The 27916-nt window shown below is 41.6% G+C and overlaps 1 protein-coding gene across 1 annotated transcript; it reads left to right on the forward strand.

The window, feature by feature from the left end:
• The first annotated feature begins 195 nt into the window (after positions 1-195).
• LOC108041388 (probable basic-leucine zipper transcription factor N) lies at positions 196-27916 on the forward strand. The gene is made up of 4 exons (XM_044460889.1): positions 196-576; positions 25643-26682; positions 27025-27150; positions 27221-27916. The coding sequence occupies exons 1-4, from the start codon at positions 556-558 to the stop codon at positions 27462-27464; spliced, it is 1431 nt and encodes a 476-aa protein (XP_044316824.1). The 5' UTR covers positions 196-555; the 3' UTR covers positions 27465-27916.

Consider the following 27916-nt stretch of genomic DNA (forward strand, 5'->3'; position numbering starts at 1 on the left):
TTCAATTATAACGGTTTATAGCAATGTATAAAAAAAAGCCAGACTTAGCTTGAGTATTTAGTATTTCTCTCGCATCCCTGGCAAATACCGACACCATGTTAGTATTTTCGATAGACACGGCGCTGGCGCTATCGATTTTTGGGGGAGCTTTAGCTTCAGCGCTGTGTTTGTGTTATCGTCGGTTGCACTCCACATTCTTCGTCTTCGTCTCGTTTTAGTTTGGCCGCCAGTTGTGTTTTCGATTGCTCTGCGTGCTGGTCGTTCATCCAAATATCTCCGAATTTCCGATTCTTCGCGCCTACTACAACTCCCATTCATCCGTCTGTTTTGATTGTTTGTTTTCCTCGCTGCACTTTTTGCGCGCGCGCAGCCGCCGATAAAAAGAGAAAAACCAGGAGTAAATCTGCAATCTGCAGGAGTGCAATTTCAATAGGCGATCCCGTGAATGTGTCGCAATTGAAACATTTATTTTCGTCCCTTTTTTTTGTCAAATTTTGTTCTGTTAAGTGTTAAAACGAATATTTGCAGCAACCGCAAAACAAATTTTTAAACAAAATGCAGCAAAAAGTTGAAGAGGTTAGTAAATGTACTTAAATAAAGTCTACCATTTAAAGTGTTTTAAATGCATTGTAACTAGTTGCATATGTACATCAGAAAAGAATAAATATAATTTTAAATAAATTAAGATATTCACAAATGGAATAGAATACTAATATTTCTTAAACAAATATAAAATACATATATAAACAACCCTATAAAGAATATAATCAAACTTCAAAAAATGAAACATTTCGGGAAGAATAGATGTATCAATGTATCACCAAGCTAATTTATCAAAAATTAAATAATGTCTATGGTGGTAAATGTGGCTTTTCTTATATGTTGTTAAAAAATATATGAAATTATAGCAAAGTATTTACTCTTTTTATTTCTACTTTACTTTTGAAAACAGTTAGAAATTTCTGTATGAAAACCTAAGTACATATATAAATCGAAATCTTATTTCAATAACTTCTAAAAGGGGTTTAGCTTAGTTGGTACACAGGGAGAAAATCTTCTATTTTTTGTATGTGTGTTTTGCTTGTCTTCCTCTTCCTCCTTTTCTTCGCCTCCCTTTGCCTGTATTTCATTGAACTTAGTACGCCCCCGATGCTGCGCTCGCTCTGCCGGCGTCGCGGCCGCTGCTCTGCCGTGACGTTCCATTGACTGATTTTCCCGACTTTCCGCAGAAAAAAAAAAACAAAAACAACAGAAAACAGGCAAACAACAAAGGCAACACCAACAACAATGCTTTGGCCACAATTGTAAAATGGTTTTGTTTGGTTTTTCATTTACATGTTGTTGTTCTTTTAATCTTTGTTTTTTTTTTTTTTTTTTTTTTTTTGGTTTTTCTTCTTCTTATTTTGCCCACAGGTGTGCATGTGTGTGCCCCATTGTTGTTATTGCTTTATTTGCACAGTTGGCAACGTTTTGTGTATAATATATTTTTGGAGCCGTCTTGATCTTTCTTGGGGGCCAAAACCAAAGTCATGGTAAGAGCTGTGAAATTTGTGATCGCCATTGTTTGGACTCCAATTCTCGTAGTACTCCACCTTCTCTTTCTCTCATTCTCCCTCTTCCCAAGATGAACACATCAAGATCTTGGGGTATTAGGCCTTAAGTCCAAAAGTGTGCCACAAATGTCATGTTCGATAAACAATCTGTTCCAAAATCTTCCACATCATGACACAAAAACATAAGATACAATCTACTCCTTAGCTCCTCACCTCAGGAAATCCAAAATGATCGTCTACAATTTTAGAATTAAAAGAGAAGATCGAGGATTTTTCGTTTTTTGATCTGTGAATATGTTTTAATACAAGATAAAATCTTATTGATAATTTCTTTTCATTTTTGAAAAATGTGTATTTAAAAGTTTTTCTTTTGGAAGAGATTACTGGAAGAATAAGTAATAGCAGAATCATTAGGAACAATCCATAGAATCCATTGCAGCTGGTTTTGGACCCTCTTTTGAACGAACAAGAAAACAACACATTTAAGTTTTTAATTTAACTTATTAAAAACAGACTTATGTTTTAAAGCACATTAATTACAATTAAATACGTAATTTTGCAAAAAATATGGTACTTCAGGTTAAATATTTAAAATGATATATCTTTTGACAAAAAGTGACAAGAGAAAATTATGATTAACAGCTGTTTTGGCAGCTTACTAAACATTCTGGATCCCCTAAAAAACTGTGTTTCGTATTTAATAAAAACCAACAAACAGTTGAAACACGGAACCAAAAAGGCAGAAAAAATGCCTTTTTGGCCTGGCCAATGCCAGTTGCAAGTAAAAGTCGAAAAACCTGTAGAGACAAGACCGAGGAGGGGGACATCGAACGAGATGACTGTCCATGACCCAAATAAAATGCCTCAAGAATTGCAATGGACAAGTCGGCAAACGATCGACGGATGGAGGGGGTGATGCAGGGGCGGCCATTAAGGAGGGAAGGGGGTACATGGTCAAGTGATTGAGACTGGCTGATTGGCCATGGCAGCGGATTGAGCTCGAGGATCTTCCCGTTGCGATTCAGGCCAAGCTGAAGATCTGCACTCGATCACCAGTCCGTTAAGGCGGAGCGTTAAGAAAAAAGATGAGAGCACAAGCACAAGTCTTAGTCCCACAAATGAAGACTCAATTTCTGCTTAAGTTGGTTACACTCAGCATACTTTTTGTGAAGATATTCGCTATTTCACCATCCCTGTATAACAGTCATTATTAGTCATTCTTAATCAGACGTTTTTCGATTACTCAATCACTTTACCAAATTATTTCTAAATTGCTTACACACTTTTTTATAAAAAAATCCTGAATTGAAATTCTAAATCCAAAAGAAGATGTAATTTCTTTTTATCGTTATCTGTATTTTCTATCAGAGTTATGGGTTTATTTTATTTACTAAATTCGAAGACTTCAGAAAAACTAAGTTTTGGGTTAATTACAAAAATTCAAAAATTAAAACAAAACTTCTTATTATCCTTAATCTGTTACATTGTTTTTTTTATGTATAAGATTTTGTTTTAATATTAGGAAATTATATAAAAAAAAGTATAGCCAGTCATTTTGTTTTATGCTACCTACACATACTAATTCTTCGCTTAAACATCTCCACTTGTTTATTTTAAATTTCCTTGTAAAACTCTTTTGCCAATTTTCCTGCGAAAAATGCCACCCAAAAAAAAGGAGAAGAAAAGCCCCGAAAACCGGTTAGAATTTGATGCATCATTTCTGGTTGTTGCTGGTCTATTAAAATTTCGCTTTTTTTGCGCATTGCGGACGCAGACGGCGGTAGTAAGATTTTCCCGTCGATTTACCCGTTTGGCAATTGAAAGTAAAAATGCCCGAAACCGGTCAGCCAAACAAACAAAAAAAAAACAACGTGAGATCCTGACACCAGCTTGATAAATGCCTAATAAATGTCTTTATGCCGCTTCGCAGCCAATACAAAGTTTGTAAAAAATGCAAATTACCCAAGAAAACATAAACATAATTATTAGGATGGTGGGGGGGGAAAAGATGGGCTACCTGCTCTTGTTCAAATGCCCAAAGCAGCTAGAAGAAAAATGTTTGAAAGCGGCGATCAAAGTGGACAAAAGCCAAAAGGCGTATCGGCCCGAGATCCGAGGAACCCAAAATCCAAAACCCAAAAGTCCGATGTAATTACACATAAACGCAGATGGCTAGATGAAAGAGGGGATAGCCGAAAGTAACCTCTCGAAAGGTGGGAGAGATGGCCCAAAGCCACTGCCAATGCCACAGCCACAGCCACGGAGTCAAATGAAAAACGCAAACAGCAAACAGCAAACGCAAAGTACGCTAAAAACCAAATAACTTGAAAACCAAAAATAAAACAAAACTCCAGACTTGTCGTGCGTCGATCGCCAAAGGGGTGGGGAGAAGGTGGAGGTCAATGTCTGGGTTCAACGACTGCTGACCTCTGGCAATCTGAAAAACAAACAGAGAAAACCCCAAAAACAACAGTTATTATTGAAGCACTCAAACCGAGAAGATGAGAGATATTATCTCGAAAACTGGAGCAGTTGAAGGTGGCCAACGAGAAGATATGGAAAACGAAGCAGATCAAATGGGTTTATGGTGCCGAGAATTATCCACAGTCGGATAACTTAATTATCTACTAATTACTAGTTATAGGTGGCTAAGCCAAACTGGATTATATGTAAATCTGGAAATGGAGCCTAAAAACATTTCTTTTTTATAATACCAATTTGCGTGTACAGAAACATGATCATTTGTAGATCTGGAATGGGGGCCTAAACATAAATAATATAAACTATTTAATTGCATATATAAATATGATTATTTATATGTGCACAATGAGGTAATTTTCGAATTTTGCATTTCTAAAATCTACCCAACGATGTGATGTAGAAGAAATCAAATGCAGAATCTATAAAATAAGCCAAAAATTTACCTGCTAACAAATAACTGATGAGTTTAAAGCTTCACATCGATTTGATCACAACAGATCAATCATCACAGAACCTATTAAAATAGTGATTAATTAAAGATCCTCGACTATTTCAGAGTAAATCCATCATTTTGGATATTTAAGTATGGCAAAGATAAATAAAACCGTTTGGAAAAATGACTTTAGGAGTTGGTTATAATGACCAGCCCGAAATCAGCTTACCTCAAACGTATTCATAAACATGTGTTAAACGGTTAAAGCATTTGGTTACTCCCTAAAACTGCCGTAAGCCTTCTGGGAATCCTCAGCTCTTTTTTCTGGGAACTTTCAATTGCATCTGGGGGCCCACGTCTCCACGAGACATTTCGACATTTCGAGTGCAACGGTGCTGTTGCCTGATGCTGATGCCTATGACCACAAACAATGGCAAATAAAAGAAATATTATGCATCATAAATTTCACCGACAACTAAACAGAAACTGAAACAGAAATGGAAACCGGTTCCCCTCAGTTCTGGCAATGAACTCAAAAGGCAAAGACCCAGACCCACAGCTAGACTTCAAGACTTCAAGACTCCCAGATGGGATGAGGCCGAGGTGTAAAAGCGAAATGCTCACCGATTACGAAATCAAATAAGTCCCACATTTTCGAATCTAAATAATAATAGTAATACGACGATAATAAAACATTTCGGCGGCCGATTAGAAATTCAAATGAGTGGGGCTGCGTTTCTTAAGAAAAGTGAATGTGAATGCGACGACCGTTGGGACTGAGGCAAGCGTTTAACTGCCCCACAACAATGCAATGTTTTCCTTTATATATTTGTGTTTTCGAAAGTGATTTGAACTACATTTTATGCGGCAATCCACGACGATGCCAGAGCGAACATAATGAAACCAAACTAAGGCAAACCGAAACCATAACCCATAACAAAAGCAAAACCAAAACTAAAACTAAAACCAAAACCAAATCCAAAACCTAATACCGATACCGATGCAGTCGCCGCGTTTCTTAATTGATCGATCGCAGCGATCGTTTACCGTTGGTCGGCTGATATAATTGCCGGCCGCAAGTCGATTTTATAACTCGACTTGGCCTGAAATCAATTTGCCATAACCCGAAAAACCGTGTCAATCAAAGTGAAAGAAGTCATCGCAAGTCGTCGCTGTCGCTATCGATTATCTCACAGATACAGATTCCCGATTGCAGCGACCATAACACATAATTGCTAATAAATAATCCGCAATTAGTAAATCAATTGATTGTACGGATACCCCGGACGAATTGATTCGATGTCATTGGCTGTAATTTCGGCGCGACTCACTGATCCACGATCGCTGATTAGCCGGGTTAGTTATAGGTCTCAAAAATTGATTTTTCGCCATGGTTTCTAGTGTTGCGTTGCAGCATGATGATGCACTGCAAGAAAAGTTATGTTTATAGACCAGCAAAAAGATATGTTTAGGTGTCACAAAAGTTACGTCTGATTTCGCAAGACTAAACAACTTCAAGATACAAAAAATTAATCGAACTTTTGTGATTACCCAAAATCATAACTGATTATGGCCACTAGTAAAGAAATCAGTTCTTAGCACAAAAATACACTACAATAGCAAAAGTATTTGTGGTCTGCGTAGATCCCTTAAATGTTATCAATGTGTTGATTTTAATACAAATTTTAAAGGCTTCCAGAATTATTTATATTTATTAGATGCACACCGATTTGTATGTCGCGATTTGAGTAATGAATGTCATTTATATTAAATCTAAAATAAAATTAGGCTAAATTTCTAACCGTGTGGCAACGGAAATCGGGGGGCCAGATGATGAAAGATGCATTGCAAGTCCCCAGATCTTTCCCATTCTTTTCTCATGATCGCTTCGCTTTGAAAGTTGTTTTCTCAAATCAACTCAACTTAACTCAAATCAACTCGAATCAACTCACCCCATCCTCGGCACTAGTCATCGAAGAAGAACGTGCAGGAGAAATAATGAGATTTTACATTTTCTTTTTCTAGAAAGTTTTTTCTCTTCTGCCGCAGCCTGGCCTTTTTCAATTTTCTCGCTTATTGTTTTTCCAGTTGTGTTCAGATTTGTTTTTCTGCGGCGGAAGAAGGAACTTGGGAACTCAGGGAAGATGCAAGTTCATCGCGGCAGATGTCATGCGTATACATAACTTGCAGTTTTTCAATTACCATTTGATTGTTTGCTTTCGGGGAGATAAAAAAGGTTTTGCCAGTGTGAGAAATGTCAGTTGAAGATGGCCTTGTTTTTGCGCTGAACATCCATTCATTTGTTCTCGATCTGTTTTCAAAGATAAAGATGATTTTCTGTTCGGAATATATATATTTCTGAAATGTTTTAGTCAATTTCATAAAGATGTCACGTCTGTTTAGTATTCAGCAGAATGAATATCAGATTAAAAAGTAGCTCTAAAGCTGATATCATTAGGAACTTAATGCGACACGTAACAAGAATAATAGACTTTATAATAAGGGTTTTACAACTGATTTAAAGTTTTTTAACATTTTTATGAACTTTATTGATTACTAACAAATACAGAGCTTTTAAGGAAAGTCCATGTGCAACTATTATAGATTGGGTTATGAAACAGAGCCCCAATTCGATAATTGTTTTGATTGAAATAATCAGAGACCAAAGTTACAAAAAGTCTTAAATCAATTAAAATACAAATACGAGAAACCTGTGACGAGCTAAAATCATTCTGGCAAAGATAAAGAAGTATGGCGTGTCATGGAAAATATTGGAAATTAAAGAAACTTTCCCCCACCCAAGGGTTCAATGTGTTGACTTCCCAGGCATTTTGCTCATAACTGGGCGCTCCCAGGCACAAAACCCGGCCCAAACCCAAAACACTTTCCACTCCATTGTCTGTGGGCCGTGTGGTATTGATAAAATAAGCGCCTGCTTCGGCCCGGTGACCTACCACAATTTTTTCGTTTCGACTATGTGATTTGCATGGCAACCTTAACCCATTGGCACCGATGTGCACTCTCTCTTTCAATTGGCCCGCCGGCTGTGCATTTTCACAGGCTTCGAATAAATACCAGCCAGCAGAAATATCAATTAGATTGCCGGCAGAAGAGCCGCTTTCGATTGCATGTCGGATCGCTGGGTGGGCGGGCGAATTATGGTGGATAGGTATGGTGTCTGTATGATGGTGTATTAAGAAGTGAGGCCCCCCTCCCCCCCACCAACCCCCTACTGATGCATTTTGTTTGCTCGACTTGCTAACATTTTGTGCTACTTTACATTTTTCCACACACAAATGATGAGGCATATTGCATTTCGGATGGATGGATGGCTGGATGGATGGGATCTTTCTTTTTCACACAGCTCTGCGAAGCTGGTGGTTTCTATTGCCTTTTGACTGCGAAAATTTGAATGAAAGCGAGGGACAAGTGTCAATGGCAGACGTTGGCAAAAGCGTGTCGCAATTTTCCACCATCAAATCCAAAAAACCAACTAAACAATGGGCCGTGGCTGTACTTTCTCCGATTCCAATTGAATACGGCCAAAGTATGGAACTCTGTATGGTATGGTATATATGGGCTGTCGTGAGAGTCGCCAAATTAGTGGTCCCAAGTGCAAATGCAATTGTCTCGACTCGAACCGTAAGTCAAATTGCAAACCCAGTCGGATGGTTTACCCACAGATATGGTGGCTTTACGAGTATATAAGTCAAGGTTCTATTGACTTGCGGCTTATTGAATGATAAGCTCTATTATCAACACTGAATATCAGCGATAAGGTTCTTTTAGCCCTATACTATGACAGTGAGTAGCCCTATGAGGACAGTGAGTAGTAGTCAGTGAGTGTAGACGTGTTTTCAATTACCTCCTGAGTTTTTCCAATTAGAAAGCCTTAAACAGCCCTGAAAAGGTAAACAAAGTGAACAGCGTGATCCCCATAGGAGGCGGTACGTACCAGGGTGGGTCTGTGCGTTGAGTACACCATATTTTAGCGTTTAGATCAGTTAAAACTGGTGCTCCACCGAGGGTAGAGGGGAGAGGGGTCACCAAGACTCTGTTTTCTCCCGCTCTCTTCCCACTGGGAAAACAAAAACAAAGTTTTCCCGCGGGCGATCTGCGCGTTTCCCTTTTTTGGCAACTGGACAAACAGCTGATCACTCCGATAGTGCTGGAAAGCGCTCAAACCACAGCCAGAATCGGAAACAGAAACCAGCCGCTACTATCAGCTAGAAAAAATTGCATAATTCTAGGCCGAGCTCAACCAGTAGATATTCAACTCGTAGCAGACAGCTTCTGAGCAGACAGCTTCTGAAAGGGTCGAAGCGTTGAGTTCAAAAGGCCGATCTTCTACACTAGTCTAGATAGGGGAATTAGGGGCAGCAAGTCAAGGATCCGACAAATTCCAACCCCCCCGCTTAGGCGGTGCCCCAGCAAACGGGGCTCTGGGGACCGAAAAGGGGCGGTATAACCCCCATCGTTAGAAAGTCTAGGAGAAATCTGAGACCAGCGAGGGAACCCCTGTCGCGGACGGTGAAAGTCCAATGGACCAGGCAAACCCCTTCGCAAAAAGCACAGCGATGGCCAGATCGCCAACGGTGCAGGCGCAGCATAAGGTTGAACAGCAGCCAAAACAAGAGGAGGCAATCACGTCCCTGGAGGACATTATTGCGAAAATAGGCCTCGCCGTGAATGGCCTCTCCCTTCTGTTTAAGGACCACAGGGTCGTCAAACAGCCGATGCGCGATCTCCTAACAGAGCTGGTAGAGCTGCATAAAAAGGCAGTGGCCTCCATCAAGCAGGAGGAAGCCACAGGAAAGGAGTGCAGGGAAAGTGCCACGCAAACCACACCGAGAGCCGAACAGCGAGACAAGCTGTGTGGAAAAGAAAGGATAGTAGCGACACCAAAAGGGCAAGAGAGCCAGCAACAGGCCAAAAATGTACGCCACCAATGAAGAGGGTACATCGGGAACGGATACATGAGAAGCGACACGAAGATTTCCAGCAAGTAGCCGACAGAAACCCTAAGGGAAATTCCAAAAGGCAGCTCAGGGCCAGACCAGACGCCATCGTGGTTGCAAGAGTCGGGGGAGATTACCTACGCGGAACTTCTCAAGGCCGTTAAAGGAGACTCCACGTTAAAACACGTCAGTGGGGACGTACAGACCATCCGTAAGACGGCCAAGGGAGATCTTTTGCTGCAGCTGAAGAAGTCTCCAGACCACAGCGCGGAGGAGGTTAAAAAGGCAGTCGGAAACGCTCTCGGGGTTAAAGCAGTTGTAAGGGCCCTGACCGAGCAAACCAGACTTCAGGTCATGGACTTGGACGAAGTCACAACCAAGGAGGAGATAGTGGAGGCTCTAAACAGTAAGCTAGGCGATACCCCTCTTTCGGAGGAGGCCGTAAAGTCGCTAAGAGCCACCAGAAACGGCCTGCAGATAGCCACACTAATGTTGCCAACACCCACAGCGAACAAGCTGGTAAACTTGGGGAAAATAAGGATTGGATGGGTGATCTGCCGGATTAAACCCATTTTTTCGCCAAAACGCTGCTATAAGTGTCTAGCGTTCGGCCATATCTCGTCGAACTGCACGGAAAAAACGGATTTGCGCGGAGCATGTTTCAAGTGTGGTGGAAAAGACCACGAGGCCAGAAGCTGCAATAGGGACCCACATTGCCTACTCTGCGCGCAGAAAAGAGATCTCCCAACAAACCACGCGTCTGGGAGCTTTAAATGCCCAGCGTATGTCGAGGCGGTAAAATCTCAACAAAGATGCTAAGGGTCATGCAGCTAAACCTCAACCACTGCAGGGTGGCCCAGGACCTTCTCACCCAAACAATTTCCGAGCTCAAAATAGACCTGGCAATTCTGAGCGAACCCTATAAAGCAATTAGATCCAACACGTGGGTCACGGATCAATTGGGAAAAGCAGCAATCTGGACATGTGGGCAACCGGCCCAACATCTAGCAGGCGTGAAAGCATCAAAAGGCTACGTAAGGGCGAAGCTAAAAGACCTTTGGATTTTTAGCTGCTACTTTCCACCCAGCTGGACACTAGAGGAGTTTAGCGAGACGATAGACAGCCTGGCAATCGACATAAGAGCACACTCGCCTGCGATTGTTGCCGGGGACTTCAATGCGTGGTCAACGGAGTGGGAGTCAGCCTCAACAAACGCCAGAGGAAGAGTGGTCACTGAGACGTTCGCATCGCTGGACGTTATCCTACAAAACAGGGGTTCTACCCCTACATTTAGGAGAGCGGGAGCGCAGTCCATAATCGACCTCACCTACTTAAGCGCAAGCTTGGCGGCGACGGCGACCTGGGAAATTAGCGAGACCTACACGGCGAGCGACCATAGTGCAATTATAAGCACCATCCGCATGAGAAGAACCGCCACACCGACAATTACTCGAGGACACTACAAAGAAAATACGCTCGACATACCATCATTTAGAGCGGCCCTGGAAGGGATGGAATTAGCGGAAAACGAACGGGCATTGATGGCAAAGGTCAAGGAAGCCTGCGACGCCAGCATGCAGCGCAGTAAAAGCTTCAAGGGGCGCAAGCCAGTCTACTGGTGGAACCAAGCGATTGAGGAGGCACGCCGCGAATGCATAAGCGCAAGGAGAGCCTACCATAGGGCCCGCGGAACCGAAGCCTTCCATATACTCAGGGAAGTTTTCACCCAAAAGAGGAAGATCCTAAAGCGGAAAATAAAAAGCAGCAAAAGGCGGTGCTTCCTGCAACTCTGCGATGAAGCAGAAAACGACCTGTGGGGAAAGGCCTACAAGGTGGTAATGAAAAAAACCAACGCCGTTAAAAACGTGACCCCAACAGGCTCCGAGAAACTGGGAGAGATTATAAGGCACCTTTTCCCAGCGCAGGAAACGAGGCAAGCGGAAGCGTTTGGTGTCCCGGACCACCAGATACCACCGGTTACCCTACAGGAGCTGGTCAACATAGCCCAGAAGGTACCAAACAACAAGGCACCAGGGCCAGATGGGATCCCAAATCGGGCACTCAAACTTGCCATCAGCATGTACCCGAGCACCTTTGCCAGTGCATACACTAAGTGCCTGGCCCAAGCCTGCTTCCCAGAACGGTGGAAACAGCAAAAGCTGGTGCTTATTCCAAAGCCAGGAAAAGACAAGGATGAACCGTCGGCTTATAGGCCCATTTGCCTTCTAGACACGGCCGGCAAAATATTGGAAAGTATTGTCAGTGCAAGACTCGGAGAGGCAATAGAGGCTGCCGGAGGGCTCTCAGAAAGTCAGTATGGCTTTAGAAAGGCTCGCTCGACCCTAGATGCACTAGAAGCCGTGGACCGCATAGCCAGGCAGGCCATAGAAGGCAAAAGGTGGCTGGGAGGAAACAAACAATACTGTTTGGTGGCAACTCTGGACATCAAAAACGCCTTCAACTCGGCATCCTGGAGCAGAATAATGGCCTCACTCGGGATGCTGAACATCCCAAAGTACTTGCAGGCGATCGTTAGCGACTACCTGAGCGACAGGTGGCTCCACTATGACACGGACGAAGGACCTCAACGCTACAAAATCACAGGAGGAGTGCCACAAGGGTCCGTCTTAGGCCCATTATTGTGGAACACTATGTACGATGGTATCCTGCGACTAAACTTCCAGCAGGGCGTAAACGTTGTTGGCTTCGCGGACGACGTCGCGGTCATAGTGGTCAAAAAGTCCATAGCTGAGGTAGAAAGCTCTACAAACGCAGCAATCAGTATGATAAGTGAGTGGCTACAAATCGTAGGACTTGAACTGGCTGAGCAGAAAACCGAGGCGGTACTCATCAGCAGCAGGAAAAAAGTGGAAACGGCACGAATCACTGTGGGCGGAGCCCAAGTGGAGACGAAAAGGGCTATAAAATACCTAGGTGTCATGCTGGACACCAGGCTGTCCTACAGGGAGCACCTGCAGGCGACTCATAAGAGGGCTCACGGAGTCACGATGGCAGTGTCCCGAATGATGCTTAACCATAGAGGCCCAAAATCCACGAGCAGGAAGCTACTGTTTAACGTAGCAAAGTCGTCCATCATGTATGCAGCACCAATATGGGCCGAGGCGACAACAAAAAAGAGCTACATAAAGGGTATAGAGTCGGACTACAGAATAGGAGCTCTTAGGGTAGCCTCCGCCTTCCGCACGGTCGCTACAGAGGCCATTCTGGTCATCAGTGGTATAACACCAGTCGAGCTCGCAGTTGTTGAGGCCAAGGAGAACTTTGAAGCGAGAAAATTAGCTGACACACAGGCGGACCACCGCTTGGCAAAACTAAGGTCAAGAGCAAAGTCCCTTGAAAACTGGCAGCAAAGATGGGATAGGGCAGAAACCGGCCGGTGGACGCACCGACTCATCCCCAATATAGCGGCTTGGGTAAACAGACCACACGGCGAACTAACGTTCCATCTGACACAGGTGCTGAGCGGGCATGGATGCTTTAAGGAGTATTTACATCGCTTCGGACACGAGACAAGCCAAATCTGCGATACCTGCGGAACAGTGGAAAATGCCGAACACGCACTAACCACATGTGTCAGGTTCGGAGAAGAGCGCCGAAGAGCTGAACAAATCCTGGGGACCCCTATCACAGTGGAGGGACTTGTTCCTAGTATGCTGGAGAGTCAGGATAACTGGACAGCTGTATGCAGTCTGGCTGCGGAAGTCACGACGGAACTGAGGCGGTTGGAACGCATAAGGAACGAGAGGTCCTAAACAGGCCAGCCAGCCTTGCGAAGCAATGCTTCACGGCAGTCCCGCAAGTCTGGATATCATATGTATATTTATTAATTTGGTCTATATATGTAATTTATGAATAAAAAAAAAAAAAAAAAAAAAAGCCCTATACTATGAACATTCCATAAGCGAAAAGCTGTCGTTTCCATTGCCAACTTTGGCAATTCATCAATGTCAAGGTGTTATTTGTGGGCGGGGCTGGGGGCTAATTAGCATATGGCTGGCTTTGAAGGCATTAAGTGTCGCTTGATAAGGCCCATTAGCCGGAAATGTTATATACATTTTTTTTGGAGAAACCACGAACTACTTCATTTTTATACTTGTTCATATGGTTAAATGTGGGGTTTCTTTTTTGGGCCTAATCATATTTTGTAATCGATAAGTACTTATGACATATGGATTCATTTCATATTATACCATATCTATTGTTATACGCTGGAAATTATAGTTGTAATAAATAAGGTTGGGCTGACTAATATTTATGTACTTGTAACTGATGACCTTTAATACTTAAGTTAAAGACATTCCCCTAACTATTATACGCCTTAACAATTTCATAACTGGTAAATTGAATTATATTCAAATGTAAGATTTATATTGTACAATACCAACCCACATTGGCCACAGAGTTTTCCCCACTCCTATTTAAGTATCAAATAGGTGCACACCGCAAATAGAACGCCAGCAAACACATAGGGTATAATATTAATGAAATCAGCGACTTTATCTAATCGAAAAGCTCCATTAGCCAAGCAATAGAATAATATTTTTTTCCAAATAATACCCAGACGTTAAACAAACCTCCAGATTTATTACGTATTAAATATAGAGGTGATTTCGTTCTATCGTTCCTTACAACGCCCAAAAGTGTATTTCTTGGGCACAAGAAGATTTTGGTAAAGTTTCCAACAACGATGACTCAATTTGTTGACTGAACTTGAATGTCGGACCGCTTGCAATTGTCGGTTATATACATATATCGATAACGAAATGATAGCGGATAGCGCGTATCTGTCGTAATTTCTCTGCATACACTCGTACGCTCATAATTATTGGGCAAAGTGTAAATTGGTATATGGACACCTGCTAGGGGCGCCAAGCTTTCCAAACTCCCCGAACCCTCCGGTAAAAATATTGCAACAGGCCGTGTAAGTACATGGTGGTGCTATTCTACTGGTGGTGCCCGCTGTTCAGGGCGCGTTCAATGGTGCTGGTGGTGGTGGTGCTAAACAAACTAAATAACAAGTGGGGAATGTCGGCAACTGGAGCAAAGGAAATCAGAAAACAGATAAGATACTTTGGCAATATGTTGTTGTTCCTGCTTTGGTCGAAAGTAATTGAAAATGCCGTTGCCAATTATAAATGGCAAGGTGACTCAGGCACAGCAGCAGAATAGTGTATTTCACCGGCTCACCCGGTGCTTTACCAAAATGTATTGGGGAATATACCATATAAATATTATCTTAATTTCTGAGAACCAATTTGTTTGACATCACAATCTTAGTTCTGTCGCATTGGTTCAAATCGATTATTTTTGGCGCCCTCGGGTAGACCTTGAGTGTCCTTACAGGATTTTACGATATTTTACCGCCGCTGGAAGTCTCATGGGTTTATTAATGAATTTGCCTTCAACTGATTTCTTTGATGTCTGATCGTATTTGTATAAGGAATAATAGCTTGTTGGGGGTCCAAAGTAGCCTACGAAGGACTTCCAAAGCAACTCGGGGAGTATCATTTGTCAAATCAGACAGCTTTGATAGTAGACTATAAGTCGTCTATTGTCTTTTTATATAGATATTTTTACCCCCAGGATTGCATAACCAACTCGACGAGCAGTGTCGAAGTCGCAGGTCTCGTGCCATTCAGTTTATAGCCACCATCCCGTAATGAAGCCATTTCCACAGTGCGAGCATTTCCGCTGCCACCTGCAGCTGCAAAATGCCTCCAATGCTGCTGTCCGGCGCTCTCGTACTCGCATTTGTATAACAATGACTGACTGGGTGTTTAACGGTCGCCGCATTACCACTAAGTAGCTCCGTCATCGTCACATCGCCTGTCACACAAACATGGTAACATAAATAAGCCAGCGGAGACAGTTGGCCCCCATCCATTTCGAATGGAGCATTAAAAAAGAGTCACCAACTTGGACTCTGCCTGGCTGTCTGGCTTTGCTTTTGCATTTGCATTGGAGATTTCTGCCTTTCGCGTAATTTATCTCTGACATGATTTGGCAATTGTCTCTACAAAGTCGCTAGTCTAAAAGCCACCATGGTGAGCTGTTGTCAGAAGGCGACGTCTCCAACTTCCTAAAGCGTGGGAAAGACATTCCCACATTTGTTATGCTTGTTATAAGTACATTTAACTAAATTAGAGTTAGATATGGTTATTGTTTCAACATTTGGTTGGTTTTCGCTGACGGATTCGTAAAGGTGTTGGCGGTTTAGGTCTCTTTTGGCCTAGTTATACCCGTTACTCGTAGAGTAAAAGGGTATATTGTATTCGTGCAAAAGTATGTAACAGCTAGAAGGAAGCGTTTCCGACCCTATAAAGTATATATATTCTTGATCAGGATCACTAGCCGAGTCGATCTAGCCATGTCCGTCTGTCCGTCTGTCCGTCTGTCCGTCTGTCCGTCTGTCTGTCCGTCTGTCTGTCTGTCTGTCTGTCTGTCCGTATGAACGCTGAGATCTCGGAAACTATAAAAGCTAGAAGATTGGCATTTTGCATGTAGATTTTAGAAGTTCCTACGCAGCGCAAGTTTGTTTCAAAATGGTGCCACGCCCCCTTTAACGCCCACAATCGCTTATATACGATTTTAAAAATTTAAATATTTCGGAAAAGTAAAAATGCAGTTCTATTGTGTTTATCAATACCTATCGAAATGTAGAAGAAATTTTTCAAATCGGACCATTCGTTAAAAAGTTATGCGTGATCAAAGTTTCTATCTCCATCTCCCTCGCACTCCCTTTACCTGAGTAACGGGTATCTGATAGTCGGGGCACCCGACTATAGCGTTCTCTCTTGTTTTTTTTATAAGTACGTTGGGGAAAAGCCACTGTTCCAAAACTGTCTGATGTGTACAAATAAATTGTACACTCTAAATGATTGAGCATTGAGCTGTTAGAATAAAGTATTGAAGCTATTTGGATTTCTAAATACTTAGAGCTGAGCAAATTTTGCAAAAGCAGATTCTTAATCATTTACCTCACAAGGGACACCAACTATCTACCACTAAGTAGCAATCTAAAAAGTGATTTATGACTATTATAAATGGCTTTACCTTGCCATTGATTTTGCCCTAGCCAATGTCCAATGAACTTATCTATCTGTACTATCAGCAAAATTCTATAGAACTGCATACCGTTATACTAGAAAAATTCATCGACTTGGTGAAAGGCTACAGCGCAACGATAAATTTCCATAGCACTTGGTCTTAATAAGTATGCACAACCTTTCACAAAAAAAAAATAAAGAAAACGGAATGCAAGGTGGCAGGGGAGGAGGAGGAGGTAGGGAAAACATAGCAATAGCCCAGCGACGATAATGATAATGATAATTTTTACGATCCATGCCAACACTGACGGACTGCGGACAAAATATGACGCGTATAAAGTGCAGTTAGCATGTCTTAAAGACGTCTAAACAGTTTACCGTTGGCAGTTGGCAGTGGCTAAGCGGCCGCTAAATGTCATAAATGCGGACAATGGACTGCAGAGATGGACAGGCGGCGGCATCGCGGCATTTCATTCATAAAAATAAAAAAAAAGGAAAAAAAAGAAAAAAAAATAGGAAAAAAAGAAAACCACTGCCGCCCATTCAGTTTGGCTCAAGTTCAGCTCCAGTGGGTGTGGATCACTTGGGTGGGGGGATGTTTTGAACGCCTAACGGTTAACTGTCTGAGCTGGAAAATGACCAAAACCGTTCCAAAAAACGCGGGCCATTGTCACGTCTAGAGTGTTGGCACTTTCTCAAGGCAGTCAGTGAAATGGTTTCGCTTTTAATCATCCAAAAACTGAGGTAATTCCAGCCTGTCAGACAGCCACCATATAGTTACCCCATCGATCTCTATTTGTTCCGTTTCCAGGTTTCCCAAAAAAAAGAGAACAAAATACAGAGCAAATAGCTCGAAAGCGAACAAAGCAAGTCAATTAACTTTGCCCGTGTATCTTGTATCTGAATCGCGTCTGTTTGTCGTCCCATCCGTAGAAGAATCTTGCGGTTGTCGTGGCTCACCGACAAAGCGTTTCGCAAATATTTGCCATTGTCTTGGCATACACATTTCAATCAGCCGGCGATACAATATGAAACACAGTTTCAATTACAACAGCCAGCAGAGACACGGCAATTACAAAGGCCCAGATATGTGCACCCCAGTGATCTGATCTGGCCAAAAGAACAGCCACCAGATGCCCCCAGGTAGTGCACTGAGAAAAAATCAGTTAGCTTAAATTAATTTTACAGAATAGAGTTTTAGATACAGCACAAACAAAATTATTTTTACAAAAAAGAAATACCAGAAAATATATATTATATACATATATATTTCATATTAATATATTTATTCACATTAGATCCCAGACACTGTAACTCAAATTAAACTATAATGGATAATAGTATTATAATTTTCGTTTGCCATAAAACACTAATGTTACCATATATTTTCCTGTTAGCATGATTACGAATCCGACTTAAATCATGGTATCATGGTATAACATACAAATTTTCTTTCTGTGTGCCCTGTATCTTTTACGTGCTTCGTGGAGCGCCCCAAGTTCAAACACGCAACTGTCAGCTGCACTTACAGATGCAGATACATGTGTATACATGGCTTGTTCTTCGGCTCTGGCGCTTCTTGCCACATTACCATACTTACTATATCCGCGTGTCAATGGCCCAGAGCAGCTGACTACACACAAAAAAATAATGCAAAACAATACGTTAAATAAAGTTGGCTTTCAAACCCCATCTTTGCTTATTTTTTTTACTATAGTACATATTATTTTCATTTATTCTTAATACCTAATTGTTACGTATCGGTATTTTGTATTATTGTATGTGCATATCTATTAATTTTCATTGGTAAATATGATTCAAATGATAAGTATTTAATATCATATTTTTTATTTGTGCAATCAACACCGAGTTGAGCTTCAACTTGCTCTGCATTTTGCAGTGAATTTATTACATAATGCCGGACTCCCACTTTTCCTCCGCCCTAGACTTACATACAAAAGATACATACGTATATGTAATTATATATATATAGATATGCTGGGCACGTTTTGTGGGTCTGGTCACTGGTCACTGGCATCGGCATGCAGCTCTGCTCTACTCTGCATTCGGGTGACATAATTTGTTTGGTGTTTTTTTTATTGGTTTACCTTTGTTTTTTTTTTTGGCTCTTTTGCATTGTTGATATTGTTATGGCTTTTTCTGCGGATCGCAAATTTTGTTGAGTGGCCAGGCTACTTTTTTTTTGCATAATAAATTGCAGCTGTTATACATCATTCAGAATGCCTCATATATATATATATTTATATGTATATATAGAAATTGTTACTGACGTTTTATATTTATGTTTAATTAGTAACGTTAAATATTTGGCAGACTGTATTTAAACATGGGAGTTAAATCGACATAACAATTTCAATTCTACGAATATAAAATTATGGAAGATAAGTGTCCTCATCACTGATAATGATAATTTAATATTATTTTTGTTCAATAGTAATTGTATTTAAGGATCTTAAGCAAAGACACAAAAATGTTAGAACAGAGAAGCAAAGAAAAAGCCCTATTTTTTATAGAACCAACATTTGTAAACTGTTCGCATGAACTTAAACTAATTTGTACTGCTGCCATTGACTTTTTTAGTGCCACGAAAGTTCTGCGAAAAAAATTTGGCAAATTTCCCCGGACTAAATCGCCGTAGCACCGGGCTGAATCATCCACCGTATCTGTCTTTGGAGCTGAGTGGACTCCCGTCAACAGGCACTTAATTTAATGACCGACTAACTAACCAACTGCCCGGCGCCAATAAAAGCTGACCAAGACCGACAACCGAAGCCAAATTAATGGCCAAACAATCCGCAATCAAGCCGCCGCGAGTAACGAGCTAGCCGAAATTGAAAAAGCAAACTGTAGTTCGAGCCCCTGATTTGGCCAGGTCACGCATTGTTGGCCAAAATAAAGAGGCCAAACAGAAACGAAAAAGCTGAAGGAGGAGCTGGGAAAAAAAAAGTGATCGAATCGATGGGCTTTTTTTTATCAACACACTCGCCCATTTGATTTTCCGTGGTTCGCTTATCGCGAATTCATTTTGGTAAACACACATTCACAGAACCTTTCCGTTCACATAAGATAAGGTTTGAATAAAAAGCCACACGAACTACTATATGTCCGCGAATTGCGCAAAATATCTTTTTGGCCCCGATTCCAATACCAATTCCAATTCCAACTCCAAACCCACCCACAATCTTACGCCCGCCTCTTTGTCCCATTTTTGGGCCATTTATTTGGGCCTGTTTGCGCGTTGTTGACCAATTTGCTTGGTTTGCTAATGGAGCGCCCAGAGCTGTGGCGACGTGACTATGGCCATCATTTTGGATCTGGTCTCTCGTTTTCTTTGTTTTTCTTCACTTTTTGCTTGCTTTTTGGCCAACATCTTTTTGTGGCATGGCAAATCTAATGACAGCCATCGCCGCAACGGTCCATTCTTAATGGTATTGGTAATGCTAATGATATGGCGTCATAATTGACACATGCTCCAAGTGCATCCGCCTTTGATTTCCCCCGGCGATTATCTCTCTCGCCCCAGACAATATATAGTGTGTAGATCACGATTTGCTATATGTAGAAGAAATAAAACCAGGTCGATCAGATCGTGGCTAAAAGCCCGTCGAGGTAGAGTATATCAGTGGGGGAAAAAGATAATGGCATTGGCAAAAACCTTTTATGGTAGGTACTTATTGAAGATCTTATGTTATATTAAGATATACATATGTAATTCCAAAACTGAATTGAAGAAGGTTCAGTGTCCATTATTGGAAATAAAAAACAATTTGCCTTAAATATTAATTAAAGTTTCAATTCAAACTGTAATATATATACATTTTAATTAGCATTTTAATAGTTTCGATATTTCATGATAGACTTTGGTTGAAATTAGGCTCAGCTTTAGCTAGCATAATAATTTTATAGATTCATTCTATGGAGTTGCAGTTCTGTTAGCATAAAAAGAGCACCGATCGCAAAATTATATATGTATTTCTGATCACAAGATATGGCAACAATTTCTTATGACGTTTTGCGATTTGAGGCTGCTGTTCCAAATGCCAAAAATGTTAAGTACCGCCCTTCGTTTGCATATTCAAAATTTGCTGTTTTGTTTTTTGTTTCATTTTGGCGTCATTGCTGTTGGGTTTTTGTTGTATTCGGACTGCTTCTTCATTGTTTATTTGTACAATTTTTTTGCACGCTTCAGCTGCAACTGCGGCGGTCACTGAGGAAAACGCTAAATGAATTGCCCCAAATACGAGTGTTGTACGCGATGATCACGAAGGTGATGATGACGATAATGATGAACGTTATGCTAATGCCGATCGCTCGCCTGGAAACGACGTCGACGTCGACGCCGACTTCGGCAGAGAAACAGCCCAAGCAGAGCAGAGAAGACGACACAGAAAAAAATGAAGTACATACTGAAACTTATCTAAAAAGCCAAACAAATTGACTTCTTGTTTTGATTTACCGATTGATCACTGATTGTCATGATACTTTATAATTTGTTCTTTGTAAATTATTTAACAGAACCTAAATTTAATCAAAAACAACTATGTTTTAATAATAATAAAACTTTATATTAACTTATACTTATTTAAACCTAAAATAATTTATAACATTTTTAGTTTTGAAAAATCGCGAAGTAAATAATGAATAACTTTTAGAACATTTTCTCAGTGTAGCTGTGTTGTTGTCAGAAGTGGATCAGTTGCCAGACAGAGAAAGAGATAGATAGCGATAGTCGGGGTGGGGAAGGAAGAGAGAAAGAGGGGCGGGAAGAAAGAGCCACAGTCACGGTCACGTTTCTTGTCACGTTCTCCCGCTTTTGTTCGTATCTTCTGTTGTTTCTCCACTTCTGTTGCTTGTACCCCCTAATTCCGCCGATCTGGGTATACGACTTTTCTTATCCGCAAGCTAATTGATTTCCCATTGGAGGTTGCCAACTCAAAGGTGTTGTAAATAACTCAGACTTTGGAAACTTTCCCGGTAATTTATGTAACGCGTTTGCCCATCCTCTGCTGTAAAGTATGTAATATATTATTTGTTAATGAACATTTTACAAAATATCTGGTTTTTACCATAAATTACTGAATGGCATTTTTGTATCCAACCAATCCAAAGCTATTTATAACTTATATTAAAATTGCACAGTACTCTTCAAAATTGTTAATTTTCTAAATTTATATATTATATTAAGAACTAAAACAAATTCTAAGTAATTAAGAATATGAAATTGTTGTTATTTTGATAAGATTATGTTCATTTCGCTTAAGTTTGGGTAGAAAACAAAAAGCGAACTATCAAAATATCTCATATGATTAGAACTTACTAACTTATAAATAGTTGGGAATATAAAAATGCAGCATTACAAAGCTTTTAATTTTGGGTAGATACAAAACGATAGTGTATGAAACATATATGTTTTGCTGTGATCAAATGGATATACTCACTGCCATTGAAGTTTTTGTAGAGCTAGTTGGCCTTATGGATATGCTGGATATTTTCAAGTCTATACCCTCATTATATTGTTCTTATTTGTTCGTTTTTAGTTTCTCATGTTGTGTTTTTCCCCCCTTGCCAATTTGTTTTTTGCTTTTTGCCTTGTTTCTGATCTTGTTGTTGCCGATCTTGTCGTGGCAGCAACAGCAGCAGCAACAACAGCAGCAGCAACAACAGCAACAGCAGCAACAAATTGCGCCCAAGTCTTTGGCTTTTGGTGGCTTATTTGCTCGTTGCCTGCTTTTCGCTGTTTTCAGCTGGCTGCCTGTTCACGCGACCCATTGGGCGTTTGACCCCCGTCGACTGCGGCATGCAAATGGGTTCAAACTTGGACAAGAGCCGCATGCCTCATGCCGCATGCCGCATGTCGCATTCACATTCGCATTTGCATTTGCATTTCCCCTTTGCGGTAAATTTGCTGAAAAAACGCGCGCCAAAAGTGACAGCCGGCCGAGGAGCATCTGTCAACTTGACTTTAGGCAGCTGCCTCCAAAAGTTGCCGCTGCAATGTTGCTGCTGTTGCTGTTGCTGCGATGTTGCCGCTGTCATTGCACTTCGCTACCAGCACAAAACGGAAGTATCGTACAACTTTTTTTCACTGCTACGTTTTGGGTATGCCTGTATATATACACTTACATTTTTTTTTGTTCCACAAAAATGGGTAGAACCCACCGCAGGAAGCGTTTCCCATGGGGTTTTTTTAATTAAACTGTGAAACTCCGGGATCGCATTACGGAATATGCACAAAAAACATCGACACTTGAGGGCTTCATCGGAAGCATTTAAAATATTGAATTACTTTACCTAAATGGAAACTAAATGGTTGCAAATGTCTTGTTAAATCTTGCATGAGAATATTTAATAAACAAAGATGACCTATAGAAAACTGATTTCAAATTAAATCCTTTAAAATAAAATCATTAAAATACCATGAAATATGTATGTCCTTAAAGGCAACTCCTCAAAATATTGTATTGCTTATTTTATTTCACTAAAATGTAGAGAAGATCAGGGTATTGCCCACTTCGATTTCCGTTGACACTTTTGCTGTGTGGGGTTTTCTCCAAGCTAATTTTTTGTTGTTTTGATGTAAGTGAAAACGACGTCGTTAAACGCACATTTCGATTCGATTCGTTGTCGTTTTGGGTGCTGGCCCAAACAATTGAGTGAAAATCTGCATCGAATCGATGAGCTACGGGCGGTGACTACGTTCAGTGATTTTTTGTGACGTCCGGCGACTGTGACTGTGACTCAAAGTGCGGCACAATATTTTATCGACTCGGACTAAACAAAACAAGACAATAAAGTGAAGAAAAAACAGAAACACTTAGCGACTCTGAATAGACTGGCACTTTCTAATGCGAAAACGATGCGGAAGCCCACTGACGACACTCGACTGCCAACAGTAATAGCAATAGCAACAGCAACAGCACAGCGGCAACATCAACGCCGCAGCAGCAACACACCTGCAACAGCAACATCAACTGCCAGAGAGCACACACATGAGCTCACAAGACCCCACAGACCTTAAATGACCCTAAAAGCCCACTCGGTGACCCGAAAAAACTAAAACCTATCTTACCCAAGCAACCCTTAAATGAGTCCCCTTTTCCCTTTTCCCTGAAAAATGAAAAAAATAAAGATATATAGGCGGTGGAGACCCTGTAAGTGCTTGAATTGTGACTGCAGGGGAAGTATTTAGCCATCAAATGGATGCTGATTGCTGTGGGAATAGTTGGTTTGTTTTTGAAAAGGGCAGATAAAGCGACTGAGCAAAGGAGCCAGAAAATAACTTCAATTGGGTTCTCCCTTTTATTATGACGGCTAATTGCGTATACAACAATATTTAAACTTCATATTCTTATTTGACTAATCGCAAAACTTCAGCCATAAAAGCAAGAAAAAAGCTTTAAGAAGATTTAACAAATAAGATTTTATTAGTAACCCCATTTTAACACTTATTTCATTGCAAAAATCAGAAAAGATTGTAAATAATTTCAATTTTGGGAGTGGTTTGAAAATAAGCGTAGAAATGCATTTGCCACAGTTTTGTTGGGTAACAGCGGTAATAAATAGCCTTATATATTTTCTGAAGTGTATCGTATCTCATAAACTGGAAAAAAAAAGAATAATTTTGGGTCTACAGCTATCAGTAAGTCAGACTGATTTGTGTCAAAAATGGCGCATTTAAAATGCAAAATGTTTTTCTCTTATCGTTTTATATAACATTGCCAAGACAAAGCTATTTTATAATTTACTACTTTAATAATATTTATCTTATCTTTGAAAAAGTTTCCCCTTTTTTAAATTTTAGAAGTGGTAAATCCTTAAAAATGGGTTAAGACTGACAAAAATACAAGAACTAAAAAATGGATTTACATTTTGGGTGTGTTTAATATTATAATTGTACTTAAGGCCCATTTTATTCTTTATGACTTTGCGCACTTAAAAGAAATACAGCTGTGTTCAAAATGAAATGGTTCCAAATAATGGTTTAGTAAGTTGTTCCTTTATTTTTCACATTTACCACTGTTCAGTTGAACCCAGCTGTATGTGTTTATTATGACAGTAAAACCTTGTTAATTGGCCGACAAATTCCTCTATGCATGTACGCAGAATATAATAAAACCGCGCTGAAAGTGAGACTGCCAAACACTTTTACTCTCGATGTGTTGTTCGGTTTTAGTTTGGCATTTTCCGAAACCAAATCAAAAACCGCGAAAACAGAGCAACAAAACAGTCAACGAACCGGAGAGGAACCGGCAACCACCGAACCGCCCAACCACCGAACCACCCAACCACCCACCTTTGTTGTCGATGTCACGCACAATAATCGGCTTGAGTTACGCTTGGGTCCACTCTGAACCCCTCCGCATTACCATGGGCCACTCTAAGCCACTCTGGGCCACTCTAAGCCACTCCGAACCACCCAACACCACTCGACGTGTGTGGTTTTGGCGGATCAATTCGATCATTTTGATCATTTGGGCAGCACGATCAAAGCCAATCGGATTATGCAAGTAGCGGATTTGTCTCCTCCGATTTCGCTCAAAGATGCATCTCACGGATGCGGGTGTATCTGCATCTTGCGGCTGGCAATTCAGTCGATCGAAAGTGAGTGGCATATTGCGTATTCGATTACATGCAGCTTAGAAGTTCAAACTTCGATGCGTAATCGGAGCTGCTCGATCACTTCCTCCGTTTCGGGTTACCAATTGCACTCGAAATAAATGTAGTCCAAGTTCGTTTTTATATGTTCAGTCGATCGACCCATTCGGTTTTAAACGATCTACTTTAAAAAACACTATGTGCTAATATATCATTTGTAGTTTACACTTTGTATACAAAATATAAGCTTGTTCGTTTTTTGCATTTAAGAAATAAACAATTCGGCTAAACTTATGTTTCTATATTATTTATTTCAATTTAAAGGGATCCTTATGAACCCATTCTAAGACGATCTTTAAATATACAAAAACTCAGTCAAACTTCATTAATATGAATTTTATATTTATATATTTATCTTTATTTGGGCATTTCTTATACGTATAACTATTTTGTTCCTATAAGTATATTAAGTATATCCTTAAGGCTTGAAGGACAAGTTTTAATCGCAGTGCTGCTCCTTTGTTTTGCTTGCAGAAAATCGATCCCCTGACACGCATCCAGGAGGAGATCAAGGAGGTGGTGCGGCGCGAGGAGGAGTACCGCCAGCTGGCCACGCTCTCCTCCAGCACGACCCTCGCCTCCCCCTCCGCGGTGGAGTTCGAGGCGTACACGGTCAATGGCAACGGCCTGGATTTTGGACAGAAACTGGAGCAGGATGAGGAGCAGGATCACGAGCAGGATGAGGATCTGGGCCAGGATCAAGGCGTACTGGTCACCGCACAGCCGGCGGCCGTGCAGACCACCTCGCTCCTGCTGCCCATCGACGAGCTGTCCAACACACCATCGCTGGCCTCCAGCGTGAACAGCGGCAAGGAGGAGAGTCTGGACGGGCAGCACTCGGACGACTCGGGCATCTCGGCCTCCTCGCAGAGCAACACCATCACCAGTGCCAGTGCCAGTGCCAGTGCCACCGGCGGTGGTGTGGCCAAGCAGCCGCTCAAGCTGACCGTGGTGACGCGCCAGGAGCAGCGCTACATCGGCCCCAATTGCTACAACCTGACCCCCGAGCCGCCGCAGCAGAAGCTCATCACTCGCACCATTTCGACGCCCCAGCTGGGCGGTCTGCCCCAGAAGCGGCAGTTCGCCTTCGGTGGCGCCACCAAGGGTGTGATGCAGCGCTTCATTGCCTCGCATGGCAAACTGGCCCCCACCAGCCCCCTGCCGCCCGCCTCGCCAATGGCCTTGAATTTGAACCTGACCAATGGAAATGGTGGTGGTAGTGCCAACAACAACAACAACAACCAGAACAACAACACCCTCAAGCTGAACACACGCACCGCAATGGCCTTTCTGGAATCCGGCGGCCCAACGGCGGGCATCACCTCCTCCTCGGTGACCCTGTCGCCGGCGGCCATCGAGCGGGACTCGGAGGGACGTCCCCTGCGCCGAGGCTATGTGCCCGTGGAGCAGAAGATCCAGCGGGAGCTGCAGGACCTCAAGTCGCGCGAGTCGGAGCTGAAGCGCCTGCGCAAGATCAACAGGCAGAACACCCTCAAGGCCTCCCTCGATAAGCTGTAAGTCATATATCATATATCATATAAGTCCCTGGAAATTGGGTTTCGATAAGGAAACTAAGAGATTATCATTCATTGTTCACATCCTAAACCTAGTTTTTGGTTTATTTCTAAACCACACTCTTTTCCTTATTTATTGATATTGAAAGTAATTAGAAAATATGTAACTATTAAAAGTAATTCATTAATAAATAAGTTACGATTTATTAAACTAGGGGGCCATTAGTGATGTTATGCAATGCAAAAAACGCATTTGTAGATTTGGGTTGTATGTTTCTAAAAAGCAACAAGTTTTTTTTGATACTGGAACTATATATTAATATTATGCATTCTTTTTGGCAGGCAACTCAGCACAGATGACGAGGCCGATGCGGATGACGATGACGACGAGGACTCCGAGGTGGAGCACTGCTACGGACCAGGAAAACTGCGCAACGCCCAGTCCACACAGGAGCTCGATAGGAATGGGTGAGTGTGTGAGCGAAGGTTGGGCGCCCAGAAAACCGAGACTAAGTACCACTTTCCATTGCAATTGCAGAAACGAGCAGGAGATCGTCCACAAATCCTCGGGCAATCGCAGCCTGAACGCGACCGCCTACATGGCCAATGGAATCAATGGGATCAGCAATGGCAATGGGAATGGAATGCGGCCAGCGATGTCGCTGGCCCAGCTCTGTGATCTGACGCCCGAGGAGGCGCCCTCGTCCCGGGGCCTCATTGCCCAGTGGGAGAGCCTTATCAAGAAGAACGCCGAGGTCGGAGCGGTGGAGGCGATCATCTAGGGACTCCGGATGAGGGAACCCACACCAACGATCTGGTGCAGAGCAGACCAAATTATTATTGTAGTGTCCACACTTACGAACTTGATCCTACCACTCCCACACCCACACCCACTCACCCTCGTCCTTCTCGTCCTTTTCCTCTTGCGAAAGCTGCTTATCAACGAATTAATCTAAACGCCAACCGATGGGTATTGAAATTATAACCGAATTGAATTGCCTGTACTTAAAGCGTAATTAATTGTGTAATTTATAATATGTGTACGTGAACTGTTCGATAACCCTGTTGTATATATAATTCTTCGCGTTTCCAGTGCGAGTACAGTCGACTTGCTTATAATTTATTACAAATCAACTTTACATATACCTTATATTAATATATATAAACAAAATACTATATGTACGAAACCAATATGCGAAAACGATTTAATAAATACAAAAAAAAAACAAACTAA

This window comes from Drosophila rhopaloa, unplaced genomic scaffold, assembly GCF_018152115.1.
Source record: "Drosophila rhopaloa isolate 14029-0021.01 unplaced genomic scaffold, ASM1815211v1 contig_3, whole genome shotgun sequence".
Taxonomy (NCBI): domain Eukaryota; kingdom Metazoa; phylum Arthropoda; class Insecta; order Diptera; family Drosophilidae; genus Drosophila; species Drosophila rhopaloa.